The sequence below is a fragment of the Leptidea sinapis genome, chromosome 26, assembly GCF_905404315.1.
Source record: "Leptidea sinapis chromosome 26, ilLepSina1.1, whole genome shotgun sequence".
NCBI lineage: Eukaryota > Metazoa > Arthropoda > Insecta > Lepidoptera > Pieridae > Leptidea > Leptidea sinapis.
In genome coordinates this window covers 12,534,968-12,561,167 of record NC_066290.1, presented here as the reverse complement: position 1 = coordinate 12,561,167, position 26,200 = coordinate 12,534,968, and the positions used below count along the sequence as shown (strand labels likewise).

Here is a 26,200-nt window from a genome sequence, read left to right as displayed (position 1 = left end):
ACTTTAGCCGTTTCGAATTATAAGACTACGAATGATATGTCCTTATAATACACTGCCACATTATCTCTGGTAATGAAAAGCCCTCTCTCGTCTCCGTTTCACCCCCCTGCGCTTGTCCTGTTGCGTCAGTACGGCTCGTGATATTTTCGGGCATTGTTTTTGAAGTTTTCATTGTTACGTTCTGACTTTTGTTGTTAATAGTTCTGTGTTGTTCTGTGTCACTATTGTTCTAAGGTAGTCCAGTATCTAGTGGTATACCAGTGGGAGGCTCCTTTGCACCGGATGCCGGCTAGATTATGGGTACCATAACGGCGTCTATTTCTGTCGTGAAGCAGTTATGTGTAAGCATAATTGTGTTTCCGTCTGAAGGGCGCCATAGCTGAAATTCCTGGGCAAATGAGACTTGACATCTTATGTCTCAACGAGCGCAGCTGTGGTTCCGCTCAGAATTTTTGGGTTTTTCAATATTCTTGAGCGGCGCTGCATTGTGTAGGGGCAAGGCGTATCAATTACCATCAGCTGAACGTCCTGCTCGTCTCGTCCCTTATTTTCATAAAAAAAAAATGTGGGAGCGCTGCGGAGACCAATCCTAAATCTCAGATTAAGATATCATTTAGTGATGCTTGTTTTGCACACCGTAACAAAGCGACGATGCTTCGTAATCGACGTCAGGAGTCCTATTACCAAAATCGAAATACGAACGTTCGGTTGACGGATCGTACATTTTCCTATTACGAAAGTGTTTCGGATCCGAAATCCGAATCGATACGAAGGTGGCGATTAGACATTTTGTCGTTCGTTTACCTTATTCTCAAATTCACTTGACATTAACTGTTTCGTTGCTTGAGATTAATAAGGTCGTAACTACAACTTCACTTTTTTATGGTTATGTCTATGGTTCAGAAACGAAATCCGTCCGCACAGTTCTGATCCGAAGTACTTTGGTAATAGGATTTCACATTGTTAGAAGCCCGACGAGATAGTCCTCATCCTGTAATTGTTTAACACCACTCACATCACAATTCACACACCTACACAACGTTAGTCACACACTTACATACATTCACACATATTTACAAACACACATAGGTACATATATCACCGCACTCGCCGGCGAGTGCGAAGTCTCTTCAAACCTAGAGTCCATTGGACTTACAGATATATTAGATCGTTAGTGATCTTTTCTCCATCCAGCCTAGTGAGCAGGCGGTCCGAGGTTCGAGCCTCCTTCCGAGACGCCCCGCTCCTGTTAGCTACTTTAATCGGCCTCCAAGGCCCCCGCCCGGCTTCGATGTTAAAGCCTTTAGGGCTATCAGCACAGAGGTTTTTATTCGGCAGAGGGTGCTTACACCCGAGCCCGACATTCTTCAATACGTAAATGTATTTTCCTCCTCTCGAAAAAATAAAATAAAATAGGATTTAATTCGAAGTTCGTCGTTCTTTAGTTTCAGACGAAACTTCGGCGAAAAGAGATAATGCAACGTGGGTAGAAACGATATCAACTGTCGTTAGGAAGATGAAGTCACAGTCGTAATAGGCAGTGTTAACTTACGACAAATGGAGACAGCGCCGAGACAGTATGGCGTCGTGTTGTCTACAAATTGTAGGTTAATAGTACAAGTTGACAGTGTGACCTACATCAGCCTCTGAAGGAAAATTACGCCTTATTGGCATTCGAAAATATAAGCCAGCATTAGTACCCCTTTGTGTCAGTATTCAGATTAATATATGACTAACTAGCTGTAATATGAAAGCATTTTTATATTAATGAAATTTTTATTTATTTACATTTATTTTTTACAAAATCGTCACCTTTTTGCTCTTAATAGTGATTTTCATTATTATAACACTAGGGATAAAGTATTGCTTGTAACTTATTCTAGTAGGCTTCATAAGATACATAATAGCTTTAAGGGTAAATGTATATATAAACGTTTAGATATTATCTGTAAATTAATTTAAATGTTTTATTAAAAAATGGATTTGTTGCAAATCATGGTACTCCACAGCTGAATATTTCAGTGATCCGACAGCCTCGGACTAGAATATTTTATAGCAATCGCAATGACATTACAATATTGTATATTAAATCCAAAAGAGCGCAAAAAAAATAATGCTGGGAGAGTTTCTTGCGCCGCTTCTTGTCTCTCAGAGCGCCATTTGTTTCCGAAGCGGTAGTAGTGTCTTTTGTCGTTTGATGTCATTTCTAATACAAGTATTAGAAATGACATCAAAAATAATTCTAAAGGAATCAATTTTGAGAAGATAAATGCCTTTTATGCCTTTATATTTTAAATTTTTTATTTTTTCTATCATTTGCTAAGACATCGTGCGTGTTTGATATTCGTAAGCACGACGTATAATTTAATTTGCTATGAAAAAAAAAAGTATTCCTGAAACTTTTAAGCGTTCTTTTTTGTACCAAATATAATCAAAATCAATCTAGCTAGGCGTAAAACCGTGACTTTGCATCGACTTCCATACGAACTTTCATCCCCTATTTCATACAGGTCGAAATTTTAAAAACGCTAGAATAAATATCTATTTATTTCTTATAAATTCTTTGATAATGACGAACTTCCATACAAACTTCCACCGCCTATTTCAACTCCTCCAAAGCTCTTATTCGCGATAAAAGGTAGCTTTTGTCCTTTTCCAAGTTCTAGTCTACCTCTGTATTTAATTTTATCAAAATATTTTCAGTGGCTTAGGCGTGAAAGCGTAACAAACAAACTTACATTCACATTTATAATATTAGTAAGAATTAGCTGTTACCCGTGACTTAATCCGCATTTTCCAGTAGGTGTTCCACATTTTACCAGTGGGAGGCTCCTTTGCACAGGATGCCGGCTAGGTTATGGGTACAACAACGCACTATTTCTGACGTGAAGCAGTAATGCGTAAACATTACTGTGTTTCGGTCTGAAGGGCGCCGTAGCTAGTGAAATTACTGGGCAAGTGAGACCTAACATCTTATGTCTCAAGGTGACGAGCACAATAATTGTAGTGCCGCTCAGAATTTTTGGGTTTTTTAAGAATCCTGAGCGGCACTGCATTGTAATGCGCATGGCGTATCAATCACCATCAGCTAAATGTCCTGCTCGTCTCGTCCCTTATTTTCATTTAAAAAAATATGTATTTTTTTGTACCCCTGTAATTTTTTGTGCAAAATTTTAGTAGAAATCTAAGTAGTTGAGGCAAGAAAATGTAACAATCAAACAAAATCAGAGTTGAATTTATAATATCCATTTGTTTTTAATATATATTTATAATTTTCAAAGTAGAAAAATTACCACAAAACTTATTCTAACTACGAATACGGTAGTATTACTCAATGTGCCAATCTTAAAGAGAAATCTTATAAAAAACTAAGCAAAGTTTTATATTAGACTAGTTGACCCGACAGACGTTGTTCTGTATATAATAAACAAAATACTGTTTTTTATGAATCTGTCAATAATATATCATAACATCAAGAATTATTTCGTAAAATATGCTCCCTGTTGTTATAATGAAATTGTTTTACAGCAGAACTGTCAAACCGTGCATCAATAAATTCTCTCATAGAAAATATGTCCATACAAAACAAATATCGGACGACGGGGGACACATGAAAGGAAAAACAAAATTGTTGTTTTTATTTAATTCCGAACACTTTCATATTTATTCGCCTTTTAAACCTTCCCTGGACTTCCGTAAATAATTCCAGACCAAAATTAGCCAAATCGAGTTTTAGCGAGACTAACGAACAGCAATTCATTTATATATATATATAGATAGTAATTGTGTAAATATAAAATAAGAACAACTGAACATTTATATTACATTAGTCCTTATTGTAATTTTATATTTAACTTGCGTCTTAATATCAAATTATCAATTTAGAGATATTAAATTAATTATATTATCATATACATATTATTATATATATAATATCAAAATTAATGTACAAAATAAAATATTTCATTATAATTGTTCAACTTAGCTCGATAAATTAATTACACGACCAGAGAGATTGAATTTCTTCATCTAATTGCAATTAATTCCTTCTAAAACACATATTTTCCCCCTACACAGGAAACTCTGTGATGCAAATGGGTCAAAGGGTAGTGAGTGCACTTAAGCTTAAGAGTATTAAATACACAGGTACAGTATGCAAGAGGATTACAATTGGAAATTGTGTGATTAAAATCTTCTAGTTCATTTTTATTTATTTATTTATTTTAAACTAGTTGACCCGACAGACGTTGTTCTGTATATAATAAATAAAATAATGTTTTTTATTAATTTGTCAATAGTATTTCATATCATCAAGAATTATTTAGTCAAATATGCACCCTGTTGTTGTAATGAAATTGTTCCACAGCAGAACTGTCAAACCGTGCGTCAATAAATTCTCTCATAGAAAATATGTCCATACAAAACAAATATCGGACGACGGGGGACATCAAAGGAAAAACAAAATTGTTGTTTTTATTTAATTCCGAACACTTTCATATTTATTCACCTTTTAAACCCTCCCTGGACTTCCACAAATAAATCAAGACCAAAATTAGCCAAATCGGTCCAGCCGTTCTCGAGTTTTAGCGAGACTAACGAACAGCAATTAATTTTTATATATGTAGACAGATAGATTTAATGAGTACATTTTTAACTTATTGGTATATCTTGCCAAACTTAAACAGTTTGTTGACAAGTTAATACACTTAAAAACATTTAATTATGTGTACATATTTCACTACTGTTTACTTTAAACTAAACTATTAGAACTAAACCTTATTAGAATTATTATTATTTGAAAAAAGAAACGATTTAAATAAGATATCCATAATTAGCATGTAGCATTGGCAATGGCACTGAACAACAGTTACTGAGAGTGCAGTTCAATGCCATTTAACAGAGCATTTTTCATTTTAAATTTAACTGCTTTTTTTTAGTTTGGGAACACTCCTAAGCTACGCTATCTCGTTGTATATGTCCGGCACCACATATTCATTTAATCTTTTGCCGTAGTAGTTTTTAAATCTTTGGAAAATATTTATTTTATATTATGGAGTTATAGGAACTTTCATATTATCATTAAAGGAAAATCTATTGCTATTTGGTATTTAAATCAACAGGTAGTATTTTAGTTAACAGTTTTCGATAATCACCTTTACAATTTTTTTTATTTTTTTCCTTGCCAAATATTTAATAAATCTGGTTTGGAAGATATATACCTCTTTAGTATAGGTATTGAATAGTATAGGTCATGAAACATTAGGCGTCCGTACAAAGTACACATGTCCGAAGTGAAACCTTCATTGTGCATTAACCTCTAAGCTGCATATGAAGTCCTGGTACATGTTGCTAGGATGACACATGATTTCAACCGCTATGAAAGACATTACTATCACCGCTACCATATTTATGTTCATCTGGTGTCTATGTATACGTCGTGTGCATGACGTCAGAATATATTAAGGTATACTCGAGTCATACATATGACAATCTCTTCTTCAACTATGATCGCCTGGTACCAAAACAGTGTATAATGCTTCCTATTGCATTTTCTCCCACTTTAAATCTTATGAATTTATTATATCTGTCTCTTTTCACTGTCGTGCTTTTTCGTTTCATCGACTTTCAAATCACATCGAAGCTGAAGAAGTTTTCACTTCAATAACGTTTTAAAAACTTTAACTGATTTTTGTTTTCTTTCTCCAAAGAAGTATAACTTCTTGCGTGCGTACATAAAGTACAAACACTTTATATTCATACGAATATACTTAATACGAATTGAATAAGATGTGAAAAAAATCTAAAGTGCGGTTTTCCAGGAACGCACAAACAAACTGTATAATTATTGTTGAAAAAAATGTGTGCGTGTAATTTTTACGCGCGATTGAAGTAAACCTTCTTTGACGTTTACGACTTACTTTACTTAAAATAAATATTTAATATTCTTTATTATCATTTTATCTTATTTTCTACATTTATATATATAACATATTAATAAAAAATAATATTACGAATATAAATATAAATAGTCCCGCCGGCGTTGGTTCACAACAATTCCGCCGGTGGCTAACCAGACGACAGGGCGACAGAGTAAAAACTTCGACACGATGCGTGCCATTCCCAAAACAGCTGCATTCTATAACTGACCCAACTGTTACTAAGCGAGAGTTATTAAGCCTCTTGAGATGATGGTCGAGTTTCATTGCTATAAGTCTGTTTACGGAAACAACTGTTGAGACAATTATTGTTGAATCAACATCCCAAATGTCATTAACCTCGTGAAGTAAGTAAGAAGTAAGGTCTACGTACCAATTATATTTATTATTATTTATATATTTTACAAAGAACGATATAATGTTATATGTCTTTTACTTGTTCTGTGGTTATAATGATATATTCATTAAAATTCTAAAAGTAACCTCTCTTTCTATCTTCACTATCTTATATTCCCCTAACAACTTCCGTGCGCCTCGGTCACAATTTTCCTAACACTCTTGTACAGCATTCACCATCTTAGGTTTGATTTTATGCTCTACCGATGGTCAGCGCTGACGTGGGTTTGCAGCACGTACCCGTACGGGCTGACCATGTTGCGTGTGTTCAGCTGACAGCGAACTTGGTTGGACGTGTAGTATCGCCATTGTGCGTAAGCGGACCAACGTACGCCGGACCGACGAGCTCGACCAACGATTCTCGTTAGCGCGACGTAGCTGTACGCGCGTAGTAATTCAACAGCGCTGGACTGTACGCGTTCATATTATGTTTTCATTGCTATAGCTACGCTTGACCGACATCAGCGCTCACATTCAGCCGAGCACTAAATGTATGTAGCCTTACTCCCCAAGTCAAGCGTGCGTAAAGAAGTTTTATCTTCACCAATCTGGTTCTAAAACAGTTAAGCTTATTAAGCTTATTGCCAACATTAAAACACCCAATGTCCTAATAACCATTACATCATCCAAACGAGTGTTGTTATGAAATTTAGTACAACATTATATCATCCGTTTTCATAATAACACTCCTCTGGATGATATCATGGTTACTAGGACTGGCTTTTTTAATGTTATCAGCAAGCTAACTGTTTCAGAATCTTTTATAGAGGATTCATATTAAGGGTGTAGATATAGTCTTGTATGCAACTGTTGATAATTAGGTATTAAAACACTCATGTGATACTATTAACAGTCGTGTTTTCATACCCCTTATTACACAACAGTTGCATTAATAACTTTTATTTCAAAAACAATACGGTGAATTGAATTGGTTGAAAATTCTCTCTGAACCAAGTTTTTAAAAACACCGCACCTCTCAAACAAGGTCGCGAGCAGACGCTTATGGCCTATAAAAGTACGCAATCGAAGTAACTACATATTTGTAAGCTGTATCATTCAATTTATATCATTTATATTTGAAAAGCAATGAGATAAAATCGCAGTTACAGAGCAATATAAAAGCAATCATAATAAGTGCTCTACACAACTAAAATTTAAGGCAAATCTTGCTGTTAAATTGGCATCTTTTATGCTTTATTTACTGTTTTTTTTAAATATTGTATAATACCACTGGACAGGCTATTCCATATGTTTGACAGCAATTTTTTGTGCAAATTTGAAGCGCCACTCGCGAGCGTTCAGAGAACTAATTTTGACGTATAATAAAAATGGCTGCGAGAGAAACGTACAATACTCTGAAGTATTTTTGCATTTTGAATTAATTTCGGTCTTTTTCCGTGTTATTTATAAGTCAGGAATCGACGTAATAAATTAGTACACAGTTTATTTTTTGTAAATATGTAGTTTCCCTATTGATGTTTGTTTAGCTGCGGTTGACATCACTAGTTTTAGTTCCGCAGACTCTCGGCACAAAAGCACTTTGACAGCCGCCAGTCCAGCGGTAGATAGTAGAAATCAGTGTTTTATAATCAATAAATTTGATAATGGTAACTTAATTTTCTCTATTCTATTCTTCTTACTGTGGATTCTCTGTAAGACAAACCACAATTTAGCCAATGTCACGTAAAAGTAGATTACCAAGCTTTGAGTATGTGTTTTCTAACAGCCGTTCCCAATATTCAGTCTATCTATTACTTAAGATAAAAATCGTAACTATCGTTGACTTTTCTGTCCCAATAAACTTATCGACGGTAACTCACCTTATCCTTACACGTAGTCTGCCAATGAGACAACTTATAGCTTACCAGCGATAGAAATTTGTATGGAAATTTCAATTCACGCGTCCCAATATAAGGCGATAAGAATTACTTATCAGGTATATTGGGACAGCTTCAGATTATTCACAGCTAATTACTGACAGTAGAAGGTAGTAATTTATCTCTATCTGTAGATAGTATATTGGGAACGGCCGTTAATTTATCGGTAGTGATTGGTGTTCAGATTAAACAAATTTAATTTTAGTTTCTTATAGTACTTGAAACAAATATACAATCACGCTTTTAGACTATAAAGGACATATACGGATCCAATTACTTAAATGATTAAATATAGAATTATATATATATATATATATATATAGAATTAATTATAGAAATTAGACGTTGTTCTGTACATAATAAATAAAATACTTTTTTTTTTTCAATTTGTCAATAATATATCAACAATTATTTCTTAAAATATGCTCCCTGTTGTTATAATGAAATTCATTCAGAGCAGAACTGTCAAACCGTGCGTCAATAAATTCGCTCATAGAAAATATGTAAATACAAAACAAATATTGGATATAAAAATAATTATGGGTCCCAAATCGAAATAAAAACTATCATATCTCTCAAGACTCAACTGCACTCTATGAAGTAATCCCCGTTGAAATCCGTTCATTAGTTTAGGAGTCCATAGAGGACAAACATTGTGACACGAGATTCATATATATTTAGATTATGCACAAGTAGATAAATACATTTTAACACTGACTTTCAACGTTAAAATGTTATTACAACCTGTCAACTGTCAAACATGAATTGGCATTCGGAAAATAACAAATTAATTCTCTATTTTAATTTAATATTATTTGTAGCGTATATTAAACGTAGTGTTTAAATTCTCTTTGGCGTATATCCTCTCCAATAAAGGATTGATATCGTCAGCTTTATCTGGTAATAATATCAATCCTAGAGTTCTTTGGACATATCGCCAGAAAAGATGGCCACAACCTCGAACAACTTAAGGTAGAAGGACGGCGCCCCAGAGGTCGCAGCCCTATAAGATGGTCTGTCCAAATCCGCACATCTCTGAACACCGGACTACATGACGCTCTGCACGTTGCCAAAGACAGACACAGATGGCGAACTATTGTCAAAAAGTTGAATCCTCAGAGAAATTACGACCCTCAGCAATGAGGCATACGACGCGAGGAGGAGGAATATCAATACTGTGATATCTGGGAATCGAACGAACTACACGAGAAAAACATACCCTGTAGCTTTATTCTATCGATCGAAACGCTTCATCATGGGGCTTATTTTTGCTACATAATATAATGTGATGCTATCACAAATAAAATGAAGACCATGTAAAATTTTGTTCAGAAAAATGAAAGGCTGACATTGCCGTAAGGACATAGAACTGAAATTATCATTTTGGATTCCCGATTCCATCATGCAAATATTTAAAAATCTTTAAATGCCATTCAAATTGTTTTTTAAATTAAAATAAAGTCTTCTTTCTGTAAAATTTTACATCTACAATAGGTATTTAAGGTATGTCTCCTCCATGTGGCATAACTGTATATTTTACATACATACATACATAAACTCACGCCCTGTCTCCCGTCGGGGTAGGCCGAGACAATAACCTGTATATTTTTTAACCTTTGAAATATATTTCATTTCTATATCACACAAAATCAAAGTAAAAATTAATTTAGGTAGACTTACAAATGCGTTTTCGTTTACTATACTTTACTCGACGACCCATATAGCCGAATGGTTAGTGACCCTGACTACTAAGCTAGAGGTTCCGAGTTCGAACCCTGGTAGGTGCAATCATTTTTTTTTTTTATGGAATAGGAGGACAAACGAGCGTACCTGTTGTTAAGTGATCATTATTTATATGGTGAATATAGATGTTTGTTTCCGAGTCATGGATATTTATTTATATATTTGGGCAACTAACAAATTACACTCTTTACATGCTTAAACTTAAAATATAATAATAATATGGATAAGAGTTAATTCACTTATAAGCTACCAAAGCATTCATAATTTTTACTATGCTTATAGAACAGTAATTTTAACAATTTTTAAACTATAATCTAAAAATATTGTAATATATAATTTAAAATAAAAATATGAAAACAAGGTTTCTAAGTCACATGTGTAAATTAAGTATTTTCTTTTTATATTGAGCAAGCGGAATGAATAAATCAATGTTCTGCGATTTGGCCAGTGAGTTATATGACCTACAGAGCCTAGAAATAGTTGCGTTTTGACCCAGATTAGTCCTAGATTGTGGTACTACAAACAAAGAATAGGCATTTTTTCTTATTGATTTTGGAGGAACGTTTACTTTGAATTTGGTATGGAAAATCTCTTTTACCGCTAAAAATATTGTGTAAAAACAAAACATCTAACACTATCATTTATCCGCCAGTGGGATCACACCGTAATGTTTTAGCCTTTTTTGGTAGCTTGAGTGCTTTTTCGCTAAGAAGTCATTATAAGATATATGATACATAAAGCGTCTTTGCACACTCTTAATACGCTTAGTAAATATATCATACTGTGGACTCCAAACTACGCTGCAGTATTCTAAGATGGACCGTACAAATGAGATTTAAATTCTTTGGTATTCCTAATTATAAAACCGAGTATTCTGAATGCTTTATTGGTTATGTTGTCTATATGTTTGTGAAATTTTAATTCTTTATCAAAACACATTCCGAGGACCGAGGAATTCAGTAACATTCGATAGCCCTTGAGCATTTAGAGTATACGTATTAACTGTTGTACCTTTATTACGAGTAAATTGCATTGTAAAGCATTTGGATGTACTTAAAGACATATCGTTCGTTATATATATATATGTATGTATGTAGTAGGTATATTGTATTAAATATATCGTTGTCTTGTACTCAAAGTACAGGCTATGCCTAGTTTGGGGCTAGATAATTTGTGTAAAAGTGTGACAATATTATTATTTCAAAACTCAAAATAAATTATTCTATATAATCAAAGAATATGTATTAAAAAAATTGTTAACGAAATCCCACACGATTATCAGATCGCCACGTCAACTAAATCTAGCCAAGGCGGGTACTAGTGCATAAGCTTACTGCCTAGGCATGTACACCTGTCAGCTGTGGGTAACATTTACACACAAAGCATTTAGAAGAATAAGGGTCCAGTATAATGATACATACAGGGCCTTTATGAATCTTCCGAGATGCTGCAGCGCATCAGGCATGTTCGTGGAGGGTGGGGTCCCTGACTTCTTCGCTGTAATAAGAACAAGAATCGCGACATTTTGGAGTCGATTGCGCAGCTCAAAAAATAAAATCCTCACGGCTATATCTGACGATATCAGGAGCCCTATATATAAACGATGGATATCTGTTCACATGGAGAATAACAAAAAATAAATTGGACATGTAATTAATATTATGAATTTTTATATTTTTATATTTTGGACACCACACCCTTATACAGTGATGGTTTTCTAGTTTTTAAGTTTACTTTTAATTATAATAAATAATTAATGTTAACTATGGGACGTAATTGGCCTGAAATAAAAGAATTATTATTATTATATTATTATAAGACGTAGTGTATTGGACTTGATATGAAAGCCCGCTCCATAGCCAGGGAGCGTCGCAGATACCAATCGATTTCTGCCGGCAATGCCACCCACTAGAGCTCTCACAACGAAACACCCCCCACATCCACGAGTATATGACGATCTAACTTCATGAATTATTCAAATTGCTTTCGAAAGAAAATTGGTTTTTTATCTCTATTTTAGATATATTCTTATAAGACTAACCTTACAGTTGTTTTACTGAAACTGTTGGTTTTCTTGCCAAAACATCCACGTTGTTGGGTCCAATAAATAAAGTACCCCGCTCATTGTATCAATGTTCATATGTAATCAAATGTTATACTGAATTATTTGTATTGAAAATAGTATTTCGAAGTCAAAAAAACGTTTCGGATAAGAAATCACCAACATAGTCATATATTAAAACCTTCTCCGAAGCACGATGCATCTTATTGTATACTTATTATTTGGATTTGTTCAGTAGTTTTCGCAGTATAACTGAAGGAAAACACCGGCTCACCAATTATTAGTATAGATTTGAACAATCACAAAACCCACATCAGGTTTTTCAGACAAAGAATTTTTATAATGCAGGTTAGCTCTCCATTTTATCTTATGACTTATATATATTTTTTACTAGCTGACCCAGCAAACGTTATATCGCCATATAAAGTAATAAAAAAAATCTATAATTAAAATGTTTGGTATAAAAAAAATATCGTATATAAAATTTATCGTATTTCAATAATCATTATATTCGATTGCCATCTTGCAACTCTATTGCGTATCTGTGGATGAATAACAAAAACCGGGACACGAAAATTTTATATATAAGAAGATATAAGTAGACATATCTCAAAAGTGTCCATACTGTTCCAGGTGTCAAGTGTTCGTCGGGCAGCGCGGTTCAGCGTCGGCGATGATGTCAGCGGGATGAGCTAGCGGCATGGGGGGCGAGGGGGCAGGCGACTCGCCCCCGCGCGCGCTCATGGGGCTCGCGGCGCCCGCGCACGATGCGACGCTACCGCCGCCGGGGGGCATGGCGCCGCCGACCGCGGCCGCCGCAGCCGCCCTGCAGAGGGTGCACTCCAGGTACACAATGTCATCACAGCGCGCTCATGGGGCTCGCGGCGCCCGCGCACGATGCGACGCTACCGCCGCCGGGGGGCATGGCGCCGCCGACCGCGGCCGCCGCAGCCGCCCTGCAGAGGGTGCACTCCAGGTACACAATGTCATCACAGCGCGCTCATGGGGCTCGCGGCGCCCGCGCACGATGCGACGCTACCGCCGCCGGGGGGCATGGCGCCGCCGACCGCGGCCGCCGCAGCCGCCCTGCAGAGGGTGCACTCCAGGTACACAATGTCATCACAGCGCGCTCATGGGGCTCGCGGCGCCCGCGCACGATGCGACGCTACCGCCGCCGGGGGGCATGGCGCCGCCGACCGCGGCCGCCGCAGCCGCCCTGCAGAGGGTGCACTCCAGGTACACAATGTCATCACAGCGCGCTCATGGGGCTCGCGGCGCCCGCGCACGATGCGACGCTACCGCCGCCGGGGGGCATGGCGCCGCCGACCGCGGCCGCCGCAGCCGCCCTGCAGAGGGTGCACTCCAGGTACACAATGTCATCACAGCGCGCTCATGGGGCTCGCGGCGCCCGCGCACGATGCGACGCTACCGCCGCCGGGGGGCATGGCGCCGCCGACCGCGGCCGCCGCAGCCGCCCTGCAGAGGGTGCACTCCAGGTACACAATGTCATCACAGCGCGCTCATGGGGCTCGCGGCGCCCGCGCACGATGCGACGCTACCGCCGCCGGGGGGCATGGCGCCGCCGACCGCGGCCGCCGCAGCCGCCCTGCAGAGGGTGCACTCCAGGTACACAATGTCATCACAGCGCGCTCATGGGGCTCGCGGCGCCCGCGCACGATGCGACGCTACCGCCGCCGGGGGGCATGGCGCCGCCGACCGCGGCCGCCGCAGCCGCCCTGCAGAGGGTGCACTCCAGGTACACAATGTCATCACAGCGCGCTCATGGGGCTCGCGGCGCCCGCGCACGATGCGACGCTACCGCCGCCGGGGGGCATGGCGCCGCCGACCGCGGCCGCCGCAGCCGCCCTGCAGAGGGTGCACTCCAGGTACACAATGTCATCACAGCGCGCTCATGGGGCTCGCGGCGCCCGCGCACGATGCGACGCTACCGCCGCCGGGGGGCATGGCGCCGCCGACCGCGGCCGCCGCAGCCGCCCTGCAGAGGGTGCACTCCAGGTACACAATGTCATCACAGCGCGCTCATGGGGCTCGCGGCGCCCGCGCACGATGCGACGCTACCGCCGCCGGGGGGCATGGCGCCGCCGACCGCGGCCGCCGCAGCCGCCCTGCAGAGGGTGCACTCCAGGTACACAATGTCATCACAGCGCGCTCATGGGGCTCGCGGCGCCCGCGCACGATGCGACGCTACCGCCGCCGGGGGGCATGGCGCCGCCGACCGCGGCCGCCGCAGCCGCCCTGCAGAGGGTGCACTCCAGGTACACAATGTCATCACAGCGCGCTCATGGGGCTCGCGGCGCCCGCGCACGATGCGACGCTACCGCCGCCGGGGGGCATGGCGCCGCCGACCGCGGCCGCCGCAGCCGCCCTGCAGAGGGTGCACTCCAGGTACACAATGTCATCACAGCGCGCTCATGGGGCTCGCGGCGCCCGCGCACGATGCGACGCTACCGCCGCCGGGGGGCATGGCGCCGCCGACCGCGGCCGCCGCAGCCGCCCTGCAGAGGGTGCACTCCAGGTACACAATGTCATCACAGCGCGCTCATGGGGCTCGCGGCGCCCGCGCACGATGCGACGCTACCACCGCCGGGGGGCATGGCGCCGCCGACCGCGGCCGCCGCAGCCGCCCTGCAGAGGGTGCACTCCAGGTACACAATGTCATCACATCGCGCTCATGGGGCTCGCGGCGCCCGCGCACGATGCGACGCTACCGCCGCCGGGGGGCATGGCGCCGCCGACCGCGGCCGCCGCAGCCGCCCTGCAGAGGGTGCACTCCAGGTACACAATGTCATCATCCTTACCCATTAGGCCTAGCGCACATTGCCACATCTTGCCACAGGATTTCTGGTGTATTTCAACGCAAGGAGTCTGAAGTTTCTCAAGATTTTTTCCATTTTATGTCCAGAAAATTTCTACGTCTTAACCAAATTACTTTAATTAGTTACTTTTACGATTTTTTTTATGGAAGAGGAAAACAAACACTCTCTTATGTTCTCCTGATGTTAAGTGATCTCCAACGCCCATATGTTCCTTCAACCCCGAAGGAATCAATCGTTGCCGACCTTAAGGGCTATATTTCACTGGGACACAACAGTCGCGCAATCAGTCGCCGCTACCAACAAAATGTATGCAGCTCTATAGATCAAATCAAATCAAATCATTTATTAATAACACCATTGTTACAATTCAAAAAATAAGTTAGTAAAAAATTCTAACTGTCATTTTATATTTCATAGGTAGGGATGTACCTAACTCACAATAATACAATTATGTAATTGCTGTTATGTTATATAAAAAAAACTAAGTCAAATAACTGGCATCTTGTAAAACTCCTCCACTAAGTAAAACGTATGTTCGAGAAGACACTTTCGAAGTTGTATCTTTCTTGATGGAGTTCGACAGCCTGTTATAGACAAATGGACCCATTATATAAACCGATCTCTCCAATTTTCGCAGCTTATGGTCTGGCGTGACCAGTAAGTGTGCAAGGTTGTTGCTGCGTAGAGATCTGGATGTTAACGCCTTTTCGCCGGAAGAGGTTTATATTACGATAAGTGTACAGTGCTATTTGATAAATCAGCTCGAAAGGTAGAGGCATGATTTTTAGTTCCCTGAACAGCTCTACAAGAGACATCGCCTGACATGCCCACAATGGCGCCCACGGCTCGATTCTGTATGACAAAGACTCGCCCAACGTCCGCGCCGAGAGCTCCGCATCGTAGGTGAGATTAGAAAGTTATTCACCTACTGTCTGTCGGTTTGGTTGCGCGACCATCTCGGACGCATCATTACTCTGGTGTCTGTATGGTTTGGTAGCTTACGGACACAACGCTGGTGTCCCAGTGAAATATCGGCCTTAGTGTACGCGCTACCTATAGGCTTCTTTTTTGTAGGTAAGGTAAGGTAGTAAGGTACACAAAATGATATTCATTAAAAAGAAAAATATGACGTTTCCAGATCAATGTCATCTCTACCACCGGAGCCTTTCATGATGCTCAGAGCCAAGGCGCTCAGCAAGCGGGTGATCATCAATGTGGGAGGGGTTCGCCATGAGGTGCTATGGCGGACCCTGGAGCGCTTGCCGCACACGAGGCTGGGCCGGCTGAGGGACTGCAACACTCACGAGGCCATCACAGAACTCTGTGATGATTACTCCTTACAAGACAACGAATATTTTTTTGACAGGTCAGTTATAAATACCGGGTAATCTACATCACGGCAACATTATCTCTAGACCCCTTCCCCCGTTTCCCTTTCACCCCCTCGCGCTCGTCGCGTTGCGTCAGTACCTACGATCTGCAGTTTCATTACCGTTAGGTACATGTCGTGATATTTTTGTGCTATTACTGTTTTTTTTTTTTAAGTTTTCAATATTGCATTCGACTTTTGTTATCAATAGTTCTGTAGTTTCTGTTGTTCTATGTCGCTATAATAAGCGAGGAACTACTAAAAGTTCGGTCGGTAAATTGGGTTTTTGAAAAAAAAAATTATTGATTTTTTTTATGTATTTTAAAACTTTATTATTAATAATATTGATATTTAATGCAAAAAACTTCAAAAAAAATTTTTTTCAATTAATTATAAACAATTAAAAATTGATGAAATTTAAATAAAAATCACGTGACTATAAACGCGCCATGATTGGTCACCATAGTTGTGACGTCATAATGTTATAGCTATTTAATAACAGTACAGCGTTTACGGCTATTACACGTGTCTAGACAATAATATTAAAAATTTATTGCTAAAATACGAGTTGTTAGTTGGTTTCGATTAGCTATGTGTGATAAAGGATTTATTAAGGCAAAGTCTGATAATATTCCTGATGTTGATATATTTATGATCACCGATTTTTTAAAAAATGACGTTCGGTTTAATTCTGCTGAAGTTCGAGGTGCCAAGGCATCAAGGTAAGTTTGTTAAAAAATAATAAATGAAAATATTTAATTATTTATTCTCCATTACATTAAATATAATTATTTATTTCATAAATTGCAGAGCATCGCGTGAGAGTTACGGCGACAAAGCTATAGGTTATGTTCAACTAAGTCGTAAAAATAATATTTGTATTGTGAAAGGACGGGTATGTCCAGAACACCGAGTTCGGAGTAAAGCTTATTCAGTTACTTTAACTATTAATGAAAAGTCAAAAAAAAAATTCGATGTTGTTTGGGGATTATCACGGTGCACTGCTTGAAACCATTTATTTCGACGTTTGTCATCTTGGGGAACATTTAAAAGCATTTTATCAGGAGTTGCCTTTGTAGTATTCTTACATAATGGTACAAAACAAGAACGATAACTTTTGAGGTTCGATATTTTTAATATAAATTTAAATATTTAATAATGACAACAAAATTAAATAGATCAAAACACTGTATTTATTATTTTTCTATCAACTACAATGAGTGAAAACTAACATTATGACGTCACACGCGCTCGGGTTTGTTCGGGAGTTGTCGGCGTGTCTTCGGTACTGGATTCAAAATTTTTTTTTTATTTTGAAATAACTTTTGAATTATTGCGAAAAAAAAAATAGTTTTGTTATAAAACTAATACATAATCTTTCCATTTATCACAAAAAAAAATTTTTTTCAAAAACCCAATTATATTATTTTTGTACTTAAAACCTTTAAATGCTTTCATTGATTTTTTATCATTATAATAATAATAATAATTAGATTTATAACATAAAACATTTACATCAATCAATAAAACAGAAAAAATAAATCGTAGTTCATTTATTAATAATAATATTATGATATTATTTAGTGATGCTTGTTTTGCACACCGTACCAAAGCGACGATGTGACGTAATCGACCGACCTGGACCGGACCAGAGATAGTGTAACAGGGTAGTAAAACTAGCGAATTGCAATAACACCAGGGTTCAGAATAAATTATTTGCACTCAAGATTCTTAAGAAGTATTAAGTACAATGTTTGCACAAAGTTACTTGTTGTAGTAATCGAAAAGGAACACCAGTTCTTGTACAGGATAACGTGTTTACGTAGAACGATATACAAGATAGTTTATTGAGAATGGCGATGATTGCCAAGTCGGAAACTACGAGACTTAGAGAAAAGTCGTGAAAGGAGTCATGCCCTCGATTTATAAGAAACCAATAACTGCATATTTAGTTTTTTAAAATTTCTTGAACTTTTGACGGAAAACGACCCGAACGATTTTTCAAAAAAAAATTACATCCTGTATTATCGAACGAATGGACGCTGTTCCTGATAAGGATCAACCTTTGTAAAGAAATGTATAATTACTGAAAATGAAAGGAAATTGTCTGTTTTATTATTTTTAAACGGAAGAAAATTCACCTCCTATTCAATCTTTTTCTTAGAAATCTTACTTTTTTGTTGATATTCAATCGAGGATAACTCCTGTCATGGTATCAAATGCAGTAAGGTCTTTAGAGAGCCGAAATATGAACTTATGCATTAAAGTCAAAATCATTTCGAGCAACTTATTAGTTAGGTAAAAGTGAAATATGAAAAACAATTTGTATTTCCTATTTGCTTTAGTAATATGTATCTTTGCAAATATTGATCATTATCAGGTACCGTCAAGTCAGAGTCCATTGGTCCGATAATACAGAATGTAATTTTTTGATAAATTACTCGGGTCGATTTCTGACAAAAGCTTAAGAAATTTTAAAAAACAAACTATGCAGTTATTGGTTTCTTATAAATCGAGGGTATAACTCCTTTCACGACTTTACTCTAAGTTTCGTAGTTTCCGACTTGACCATCACCGCCCTTCTCAAAAAACCACTCTATAGGATAGCATGAAGATTCGGGTAAATTGACTCAAAATTAATCTGTGGGTAAGTCACAGCATTAATTACTCTTTATTCTGTGTCTTAGGTTAAATGTTTATTACCATTGCGCCCTTATAACATTGTTTCCACTCAACGACAATTCTGCATTTTTTTTAGTGTGTGTTAAAATAACATGTAATTTTTTTATCTTTCAGGCATCCGAAGAGTTTTAGTTCAATATTAAATTTTTACCGGACTGGCAAATTGCATTTAGTGGACGAAATGTGTGTGCTAGCGTTTAGCGACGACCTTGAGTACTGGGGCGTTGATGAGTTATATTTAGAGTCCTGCTGCCAGCACAAATATCATCAGCGGAAGGAACATGTTCACGAGGAAATGCGTAAAGAAGCAGAGAGCTTACGCCAACGGGAAGAAGAAGAATTCGGACAGGGAACTTGTGCTCAATACCAGAAATGGCTGTGGGATTTACTTGAGAAACCCACCACGAGTATAGCTGCTAGGGTAATGTATAGTTTATAAAAATATTACACGGAATTACTTTTACTAACTAACTTTATACAAAGCTGCCAGGATTTTAAGGGTAACCTAAGGTATAATTTTTACTTTCATTTTGAAGAACTTAAATATTAAATTCTGCTACCACAGCGGCTTACTTAAATTCAATATCAATTACTTAATACCAAAGCATAATTATTATACTACACTAAAATATTTTTACAGGCACAAATTCCGTTACTTTTACACTACTGTTTAAATGAATGCTACCTATTTTGTCCGTTCTGATTGAAATTGCATCTATGGCTAGGAATTGTTATTTTAAATGTGTTTGTGGTGCATGAATAACATCTATTACAAATATTCGTAGTTTTTAGACAACCTGAACGTGGTGTTGTGTTCGTGCCCATTTGATTGTTGTCGTAAACAGTTCTTGCATGTTCACGCAGATTGTTATTTAGTCGCTTATATCGAATCTCGCTTAAATCTCCCTTATTGTCAAATCGTGTTACAGTAAAAAAGTGTGTATGTTTGTACTGTATGTATGTATTGGCATAGTAAAACAAAAATAATTCAAATTTTATATAATATAATGGATGACATCACTACGTGTGGCGATAATGAAAATTATTGCCTTATCGATAAGTTAAAACTATTTGGAATACCTCCGTTAGTAGTAATCTAGTTACGAAAGTTCTCTGTTAGTGTATATTGGATAGTGTTACTAAATAAATATTTAGAATATAGATTCCACTTCATACTAGAGGGAGTTTTATAGACTATCTCCACGATGTCGGAAACTATCATCAAAAATCGGCGCGCATCGTTAAAACCTTACTTTCATATTTCTGTTCCAAATACCCCATTAGAAGTTTACCTGCAAAAGCGGACAATCGTGAGCCTGCCGTGTGTACTGAGGGTTTAGTACTATGTTTTGTTGGAACGGCGCCATTTTCTTCTGTGAAGCAGTAATGTAGGAACATTATTGTGTTTCGTATTGAAGGAAGAATTGTGGAAACGAATGCGTAGCTAGTGGGGTTAATGAGACTTAACATCCTATATTTCGAAGTGAATAGGGCAATTATTGTGATGCCCGAATTTTGGGTTCAATCATACCGTGATGATACCATCAAGTGAACGTTCTTCAACTTTTTCTCATCAAGAATAACAAGACCTTGAAATAAATTGGGTGAATTATTAACAAATAGAATCTTTTTCCTTTACTTTTGCTTTGAGATCTTGTTACTTACCTACTTAATTTAAATATTCTTCGTAAATATGAACTACCCAATGGGTGGAGGATAAACGACAATTTATATCCGACCAGTCAGGCATAATGACCATATCTTTAGATTGGGTTTATTAAGAAGCTTCAAAGGTCTGTAGACGCAATATTTGACGATAATTTCATATGTATACAAGATGGCCGAGAAGTTGACGTCCAAAGCTAAAATTTGAAAGCCTCATGGTGATGAGTATCCGAATCACCCCTATGTATGTTTTACGATTTTGCGTCGTTAAGGAGATAATTATTTTTTTCGGCTTCCATCCGCTTTTTCACCTAATTGTGGTTTAGGACGTTTTTCTAATTTTTTTTAACACTTTTAGTTAATTTTATTGTTGATACAATAACCACATAGGAAACTATGAATAGTTTAGACAATGCGGAACTAGTTTAAAATTGAGTCGTAAGTTCAAGATAACTGCTCCATCTAAATTCATGAAAATGTTCAAGGTATCAAAAAACATAAAATGGGGAGACTATTGACTATTGGCTATAAATAAATAAAAATTAAATACCTTTGAAGGTTTTTAACCAGTATGCGTTCCCAGTGATGACTTACGTATGTAGACGTGGTCGCTAACTATGGGCCTGATGTGAAAGCTCATGGTCGCTCAGATGGCAATGGAGAGGGCTATTCTCGGAATTTCCTTGCGAGATTGAATTTGATATGAGGAAATCCATAGGCGTGTCCGTAATAGATTGCGAAACTGAAGTGACACTGGGTATGTCACAGCTCAACGGACAGATGGCCGTTAGGGCAGTAAAGTGATCGAATGGCGACCACGTCCGGTACGTGTAGAAGACGTGTAGACGCAGTACAGGTAGAAGGCCCACAAGATGAACCGATGATCTGGTCAAGATCGCCGGAAAACGTTGGATGAGGGCACTGCAGGACTGATCGTCGTAAAAATCTTTAGGGGAGGCCTTTGTCCAGCAGTGGACGTCTTCTGGCTTATATGATGATATCAGATACATACCAAAACGAACCTAAATGGTTTTTTAGATTAGAGTATTAGGATTCTAATTATACTAACACAATTAGAGATGTAGTGTTAATCGATAAAATTAGTGTAATTAAAGTATAATTTTATATATTATTTGTTATATATTTTCGGTAACAACGACGCTGAGCAATGTAAGTACTGTAAAACGTAGTGCGAAAATTATCTGAGATCGCAAACCATGTAGTACCATAAGTATATGAGGGTAGTTTAAAAATGTGGCCTTCATTTCACAGGAGCTTAATCTAAGTATTAACCATTTAATTTAATTGAGTTTTAGTATTGTTGATCCGCTTAAAATATCACAGATATTATTAATTCACTGTAAAATAGTGGATATATAAGTATATTTGTATATACGCATCATATATAACGCCATATTATTATTTGTATCACTGTGTAAACAGGCACTCGTGCCTATTTTAACATCAGTTGCTATTTGAATGTTTACAGCCGTTCTTTATTCAAGGGATTTAATTCAGACAGAGCTTAATTGTTGTCGCAAATATTTGCTAAGTCGGGATGGGCTTACGCGATGTAACCAACCGCTGCCGCGTCGCCGTGCGGCCGGCGTGCGTTGCGGCACGAGACGCTCGCGACGCCCTGCGCACGGCGTGCGTACTGCGCCCGTCGTCCCGCGCCGTCTCGCACTCCGGCCTGGCAGACGCATCGCAGGCCTCTCCACAAACCCACCACTCCACTCTTATCCTAATCTCTTCTTAACTCCCGATCACTAAAGCTTCAGCTTCGTCGTACTTACTAACATACTAACAATACATAGTGAACTGATGAGTGTATAACTATACAAGATGGAGTGAGGACATACAATAATAATAATATCAACATAACATATAAATCAACTATCTATCAATATATAGTTGAAAATATAAATAATCTTTTACTGAGGCACAAGCTTTATGTAACTGGTTTTGCGGCTCAACTCGACTCGACTCGGCCCGAAAAGTAAAACATTCTGCCGACCGACAGGCGACAGCAGTCAGTAGTCAGTCAGCGGTTGCCAGTGGGCACCGGCCACGGCGAGTCAGACTACGTTCGCCCGCTGACGCGATATCTTAACAAAATACAGTTATATTTATAATTTTACTAAAATATTTAAACTAAGCTACCGGCATTTACTTTTATAATTAAGTAATGAAATATATTTTCTCTAAAAGTGAATTTGTAAAATCTTATGAGAAATAAATTCTATAACCGTTATAATATTGTCACACTTTTACACAAATTATCTTGCCACAAATTAGGCATGGCCTGTACCATGGGTTGCGAGACAACGACAATACTATGACAGTATAAAACGACTTAGCCCATTATGTTTAACATTTACAAACAAATAAATCTCTTTTATAGCTAGGTACTTATTCCTCAGATGCTGTCACAAAAAATATTTGAGTCAATTTTGTTATATTTTTATTTTTTCTTCTATATATTAGAATATTGATTTCATATTTTTTTTATTTTAATACTAGCTGATCCGGCAAACGTTGCTATATAAGAGATTTAAAAAAAAATCATTATCAATTATTGCTTTAAATCAATATTATCATTTTGTGATTATACTTTACAATAGCTTTTCAATTATTATCAATGTTTTTTTTTTATTATCGTTGTGTCCTCTCCATTTTGTATGGCATACTCTTATAAAATAACTAATCATTAATTAATCGTATCTAAATACTCATTGGTTCAAAACATCATTTACACACTAATATTATCGATATCATGACTACACAACACTACTGTAACATGTACAGTACACGAATAGATGTTATTTTTACACCAAAATTGCAATACAATAGGGTTATACTTTTAATTACCACATAAGACATATCTAAGCTTTATATAATGTAAATAATACAGGCAAAAATACAGTCCACAATATACTTAACTTTGATGTATTAATTGGCATATGATTGTTATGTGTCCAACACAGCGAGTACACATGTATTAACTCACAGATTAATTATTATAACAATGTTCTGTGTTGGCCATCTGCTTAAACTGGAAGGGTTCAGTGAGACAGCGCGATGGCGGGGGTATTTGCTGAACAGATCCATGCTTACAGGTGATCGCGGTGATATCAATCCTTTTCATCGTGCTGTCCACGATAGGGCTCACTCTCAACACGATACCACAGATGCAAGTAGTCGACGAGAACGGCGCCCCCATGGACAACCCTCAACTTGCCATGATTGAAGCCGTCTGTATCACGTGGTTCACGCTAGAGTACGTGCTAAGATTTAGTGCTTCGCCAGATAAATGGAAATTTTTCAAAGGTGGACTAAACGTGATAGACCTGTTGGCGATATTACCATACTTTGTATCCCTTTTCCTGCTGGAAACGAACAAGAACGCGACAGACCAGTTTCAAGATGTGCGACGTGTAGTCCAAATATTTCGTATAATGCGAATCCTACGTATCCTAAAGCTAGCTCGACATTCCACCGGTTTGCAATCGCTCGGTTTCACACTCAGAAACTCATACAAAGAGCTCGGGCTACTCATGTTATTTCTCGCTATGGGAGTACTCATCTTCTCCTCTCTGGCTTACTTTGCGGAAAAAGACGAGCCAGGAACTAAGTTCATTTCTATTCCGGAAACTTTCTGGTGGGCCGGTATTACAATGACTACAGTCGGATACGGTGACATTTACCCCACTACACCATTGGGCAAAGTCATCGGCTCAGTATGCTGTATTTGCGGCGTGTTGGTAATTGCGTTGCCCATCCCTATAATCGTCAACAATTTCGCCGAGTTTTATAAGAACCAGATGCGGAGGGAAAAGGCCCTGAAGAGGAGGGAGGCGCTAGAGCGTGCCAAGCGGGAGGGATCTATTGTATCCTTCCACCACATAAATCTGCGGGATGCGTTCGCCAAGAGCATGGACCTCATCGACGTCATCGTTGACACAGGTCAGTTCTGCATCTTCGACACCCGCTCACGCTTTACCATGTCATGTGTCCTCTGCCAAATTCTAATATTACCGTTTTCACTAAACCACTTTTGCATGGGAGCTTTTCGTTTGTCATTTAACTCTCTGTTCTGTGTACACGAATGCAATGAATGTAAATAGAATGCCCGTCGCATCGTTCGCCTTCCGGACTCGCAGACATATTGAATTAAATTTAAAGATCACGTTACATCGCAGCTACAGCTAAGTTAACTCGGCCGATGAAAAGGGGTGCATTCAGAATATTTTATTCCTTGTCTTCAGGTGACAAATGCGTCCTCATTGAGGCGAGAGACGACACAAGATGAGCCACCGTTCGCGTCGTACTCGGCCCTATATTAGTGTTTACGTAGCTCGGGGTCGGATACGTCCGTGTAGCTTGCGATGTGCGACGAAGACACTTTACCTAAGGTCTATTCCATTGTCAGCGTAAGCCTAACGCTTTCTAGAATACCCGAACCTTCCGTGGACTATCTGTTGTGTGCATCCGGAGGACGCTGAAACTTAGAGACTAATCGAGTGGAATGTGTGTTGTGTAATCACGCTGCTAATTTCGTTAATTGTTACTAATATGGCTATGTTTTGTCACGCATTTTTGAGCATAGTTAAGTGCGCTTGAAAGGAACTTGTTGGATACGAATGTGTTGCTACTTACGGTGCTGTGTGTCTTCAGGACACAACCTGTCTCAAGCGGATGGCACAAGTCTCGAGGGCGAAGCACCCCCTACCACCGGTTGCTACAAGCAATACGAACACGCCATCGCAAATAAGATTCCTCAAACTGACCCTCACCAGGTAAGCTAATTTGATTATTAGAAAGTATTCAATTTTATTAACTCTTCAAGTTACATAAACTCGCTATTACGCCACTACACGGAAAAACGTATAAATTTGAAAAAAATTCATCTTTATTTGCAACTTTTCTGATCCTTTCTTTGTTTTAATTTCTAGGTAGCATTACTATACATTTTAATTGGAATTTGCTTTTAAATTATTCAGTTGTAGTTTCAGACAAGTCCTAAAAAGGATCGACGCTTCTCAGCAGAAGGCTTGGGCTCACCGGAGAAACGCTTACTCATTAAACCTGATCAGACATCAGTAAGAAATATTCACATGTTCATCTAAAGCTTGTATGCCAGACTTGTTTGCAAATAATTCTAAATTAATTATTAATATGCTTTAACTGGATTAATAATATACTAATATTTTAATTTGTCTTTTGGGGGAGTTTTGCCAATCGCCACTATTGGCAGTTGGGTTGGGTTGGCGATCGCAGTAGTAGATGTTGATTCTCTCTCAGAAGGATGCTGCTGCCCATCCCCCGTCTTTTGTATTCCATTGTCGCCTCTCTCGACACCCACGGCAGGAGATGTGCTGGTGATAGCACAACCCATGCGTATGGTATTGCACCAGACGTATGCAAGACCGAGATTATCGAAACATGTTTAACCTGTTAAATGCAAATGTGTATCGGACTTAATCAAAAGTTTACCCCCTAATAGAGTAAATTAGGGGCATTAGACTGTATGGGCAGTTCGTCAATTTTGAAGTAGCTTATTAAGTATTTGTTTCGAACATACAAACATCTTACATGACTGATCTCCATGAAAATTGGTGTGATGTAAGAAT

General features: G+C 38.7%; 1 protein-coding gene across 27 annotated transcripts in view; it reads left to right on the top strand.

Annotated features, from left to right (window-relative positions):
- The window catches only part of LOC126972433 (potassium voltage-gated channel protein Shab), a 108,538-nt gene that overhangs the window by 77,473 nt on the left and 4,865 nt on the right, over positions 1–26,200 (top strand). For 10 of the 27 annotated variants that reach the window (XM_050819197.1, XM_050819169.1, XM_050819171.1 and 7 more), the window contains exons 2-7: positions 12,648–12,860; positions 15,990–16,217; positions 19,017–19,323; positions 23,687–24,533; positions 25,245–25,366; positions 25,577–25,669. In XM_050819197.1, the coding sequence (XP_050675154.1) occupies positions 12,715–12,860; positions 15,990–16,217; positions 19,017–19,323; positions 23,687–24,533; positions 25,245–25,366; positions 25,577–25,669 (1,743 nt within the window). In that variant the 5' untranslated portion in view covers positions 12,648–12,714. Of the gene's footprint in view, positions 1–12,647; positions 12,861–12,912; positions 12,991–13,042; positions 13,121–13,172; positions 13,251–13,302; positions 13,381–13,432; positions 13,511–13,562; positions 13,641–13,692; positions 13,771–13,822; positions 13,901–13,952; positions 14,031–14,082; positions 14,161–14,212; positions 14,291–14,342; positions 14,421–14,472; positions 14,551–14,621; positions 14,681–14,732; positions 14,811–15,989; positions 16,218–19,016; positions 19,324–23,686; positions 24,534–25,244; positions 25,367–25,576; positions 25,670–26,200 lie in introns of those variants that run through there. The other 17 variants (XM_050819188.1, XM_050819187.1, XM_050819186.1 and 14 more) reach the window with 17 other exon arrangements.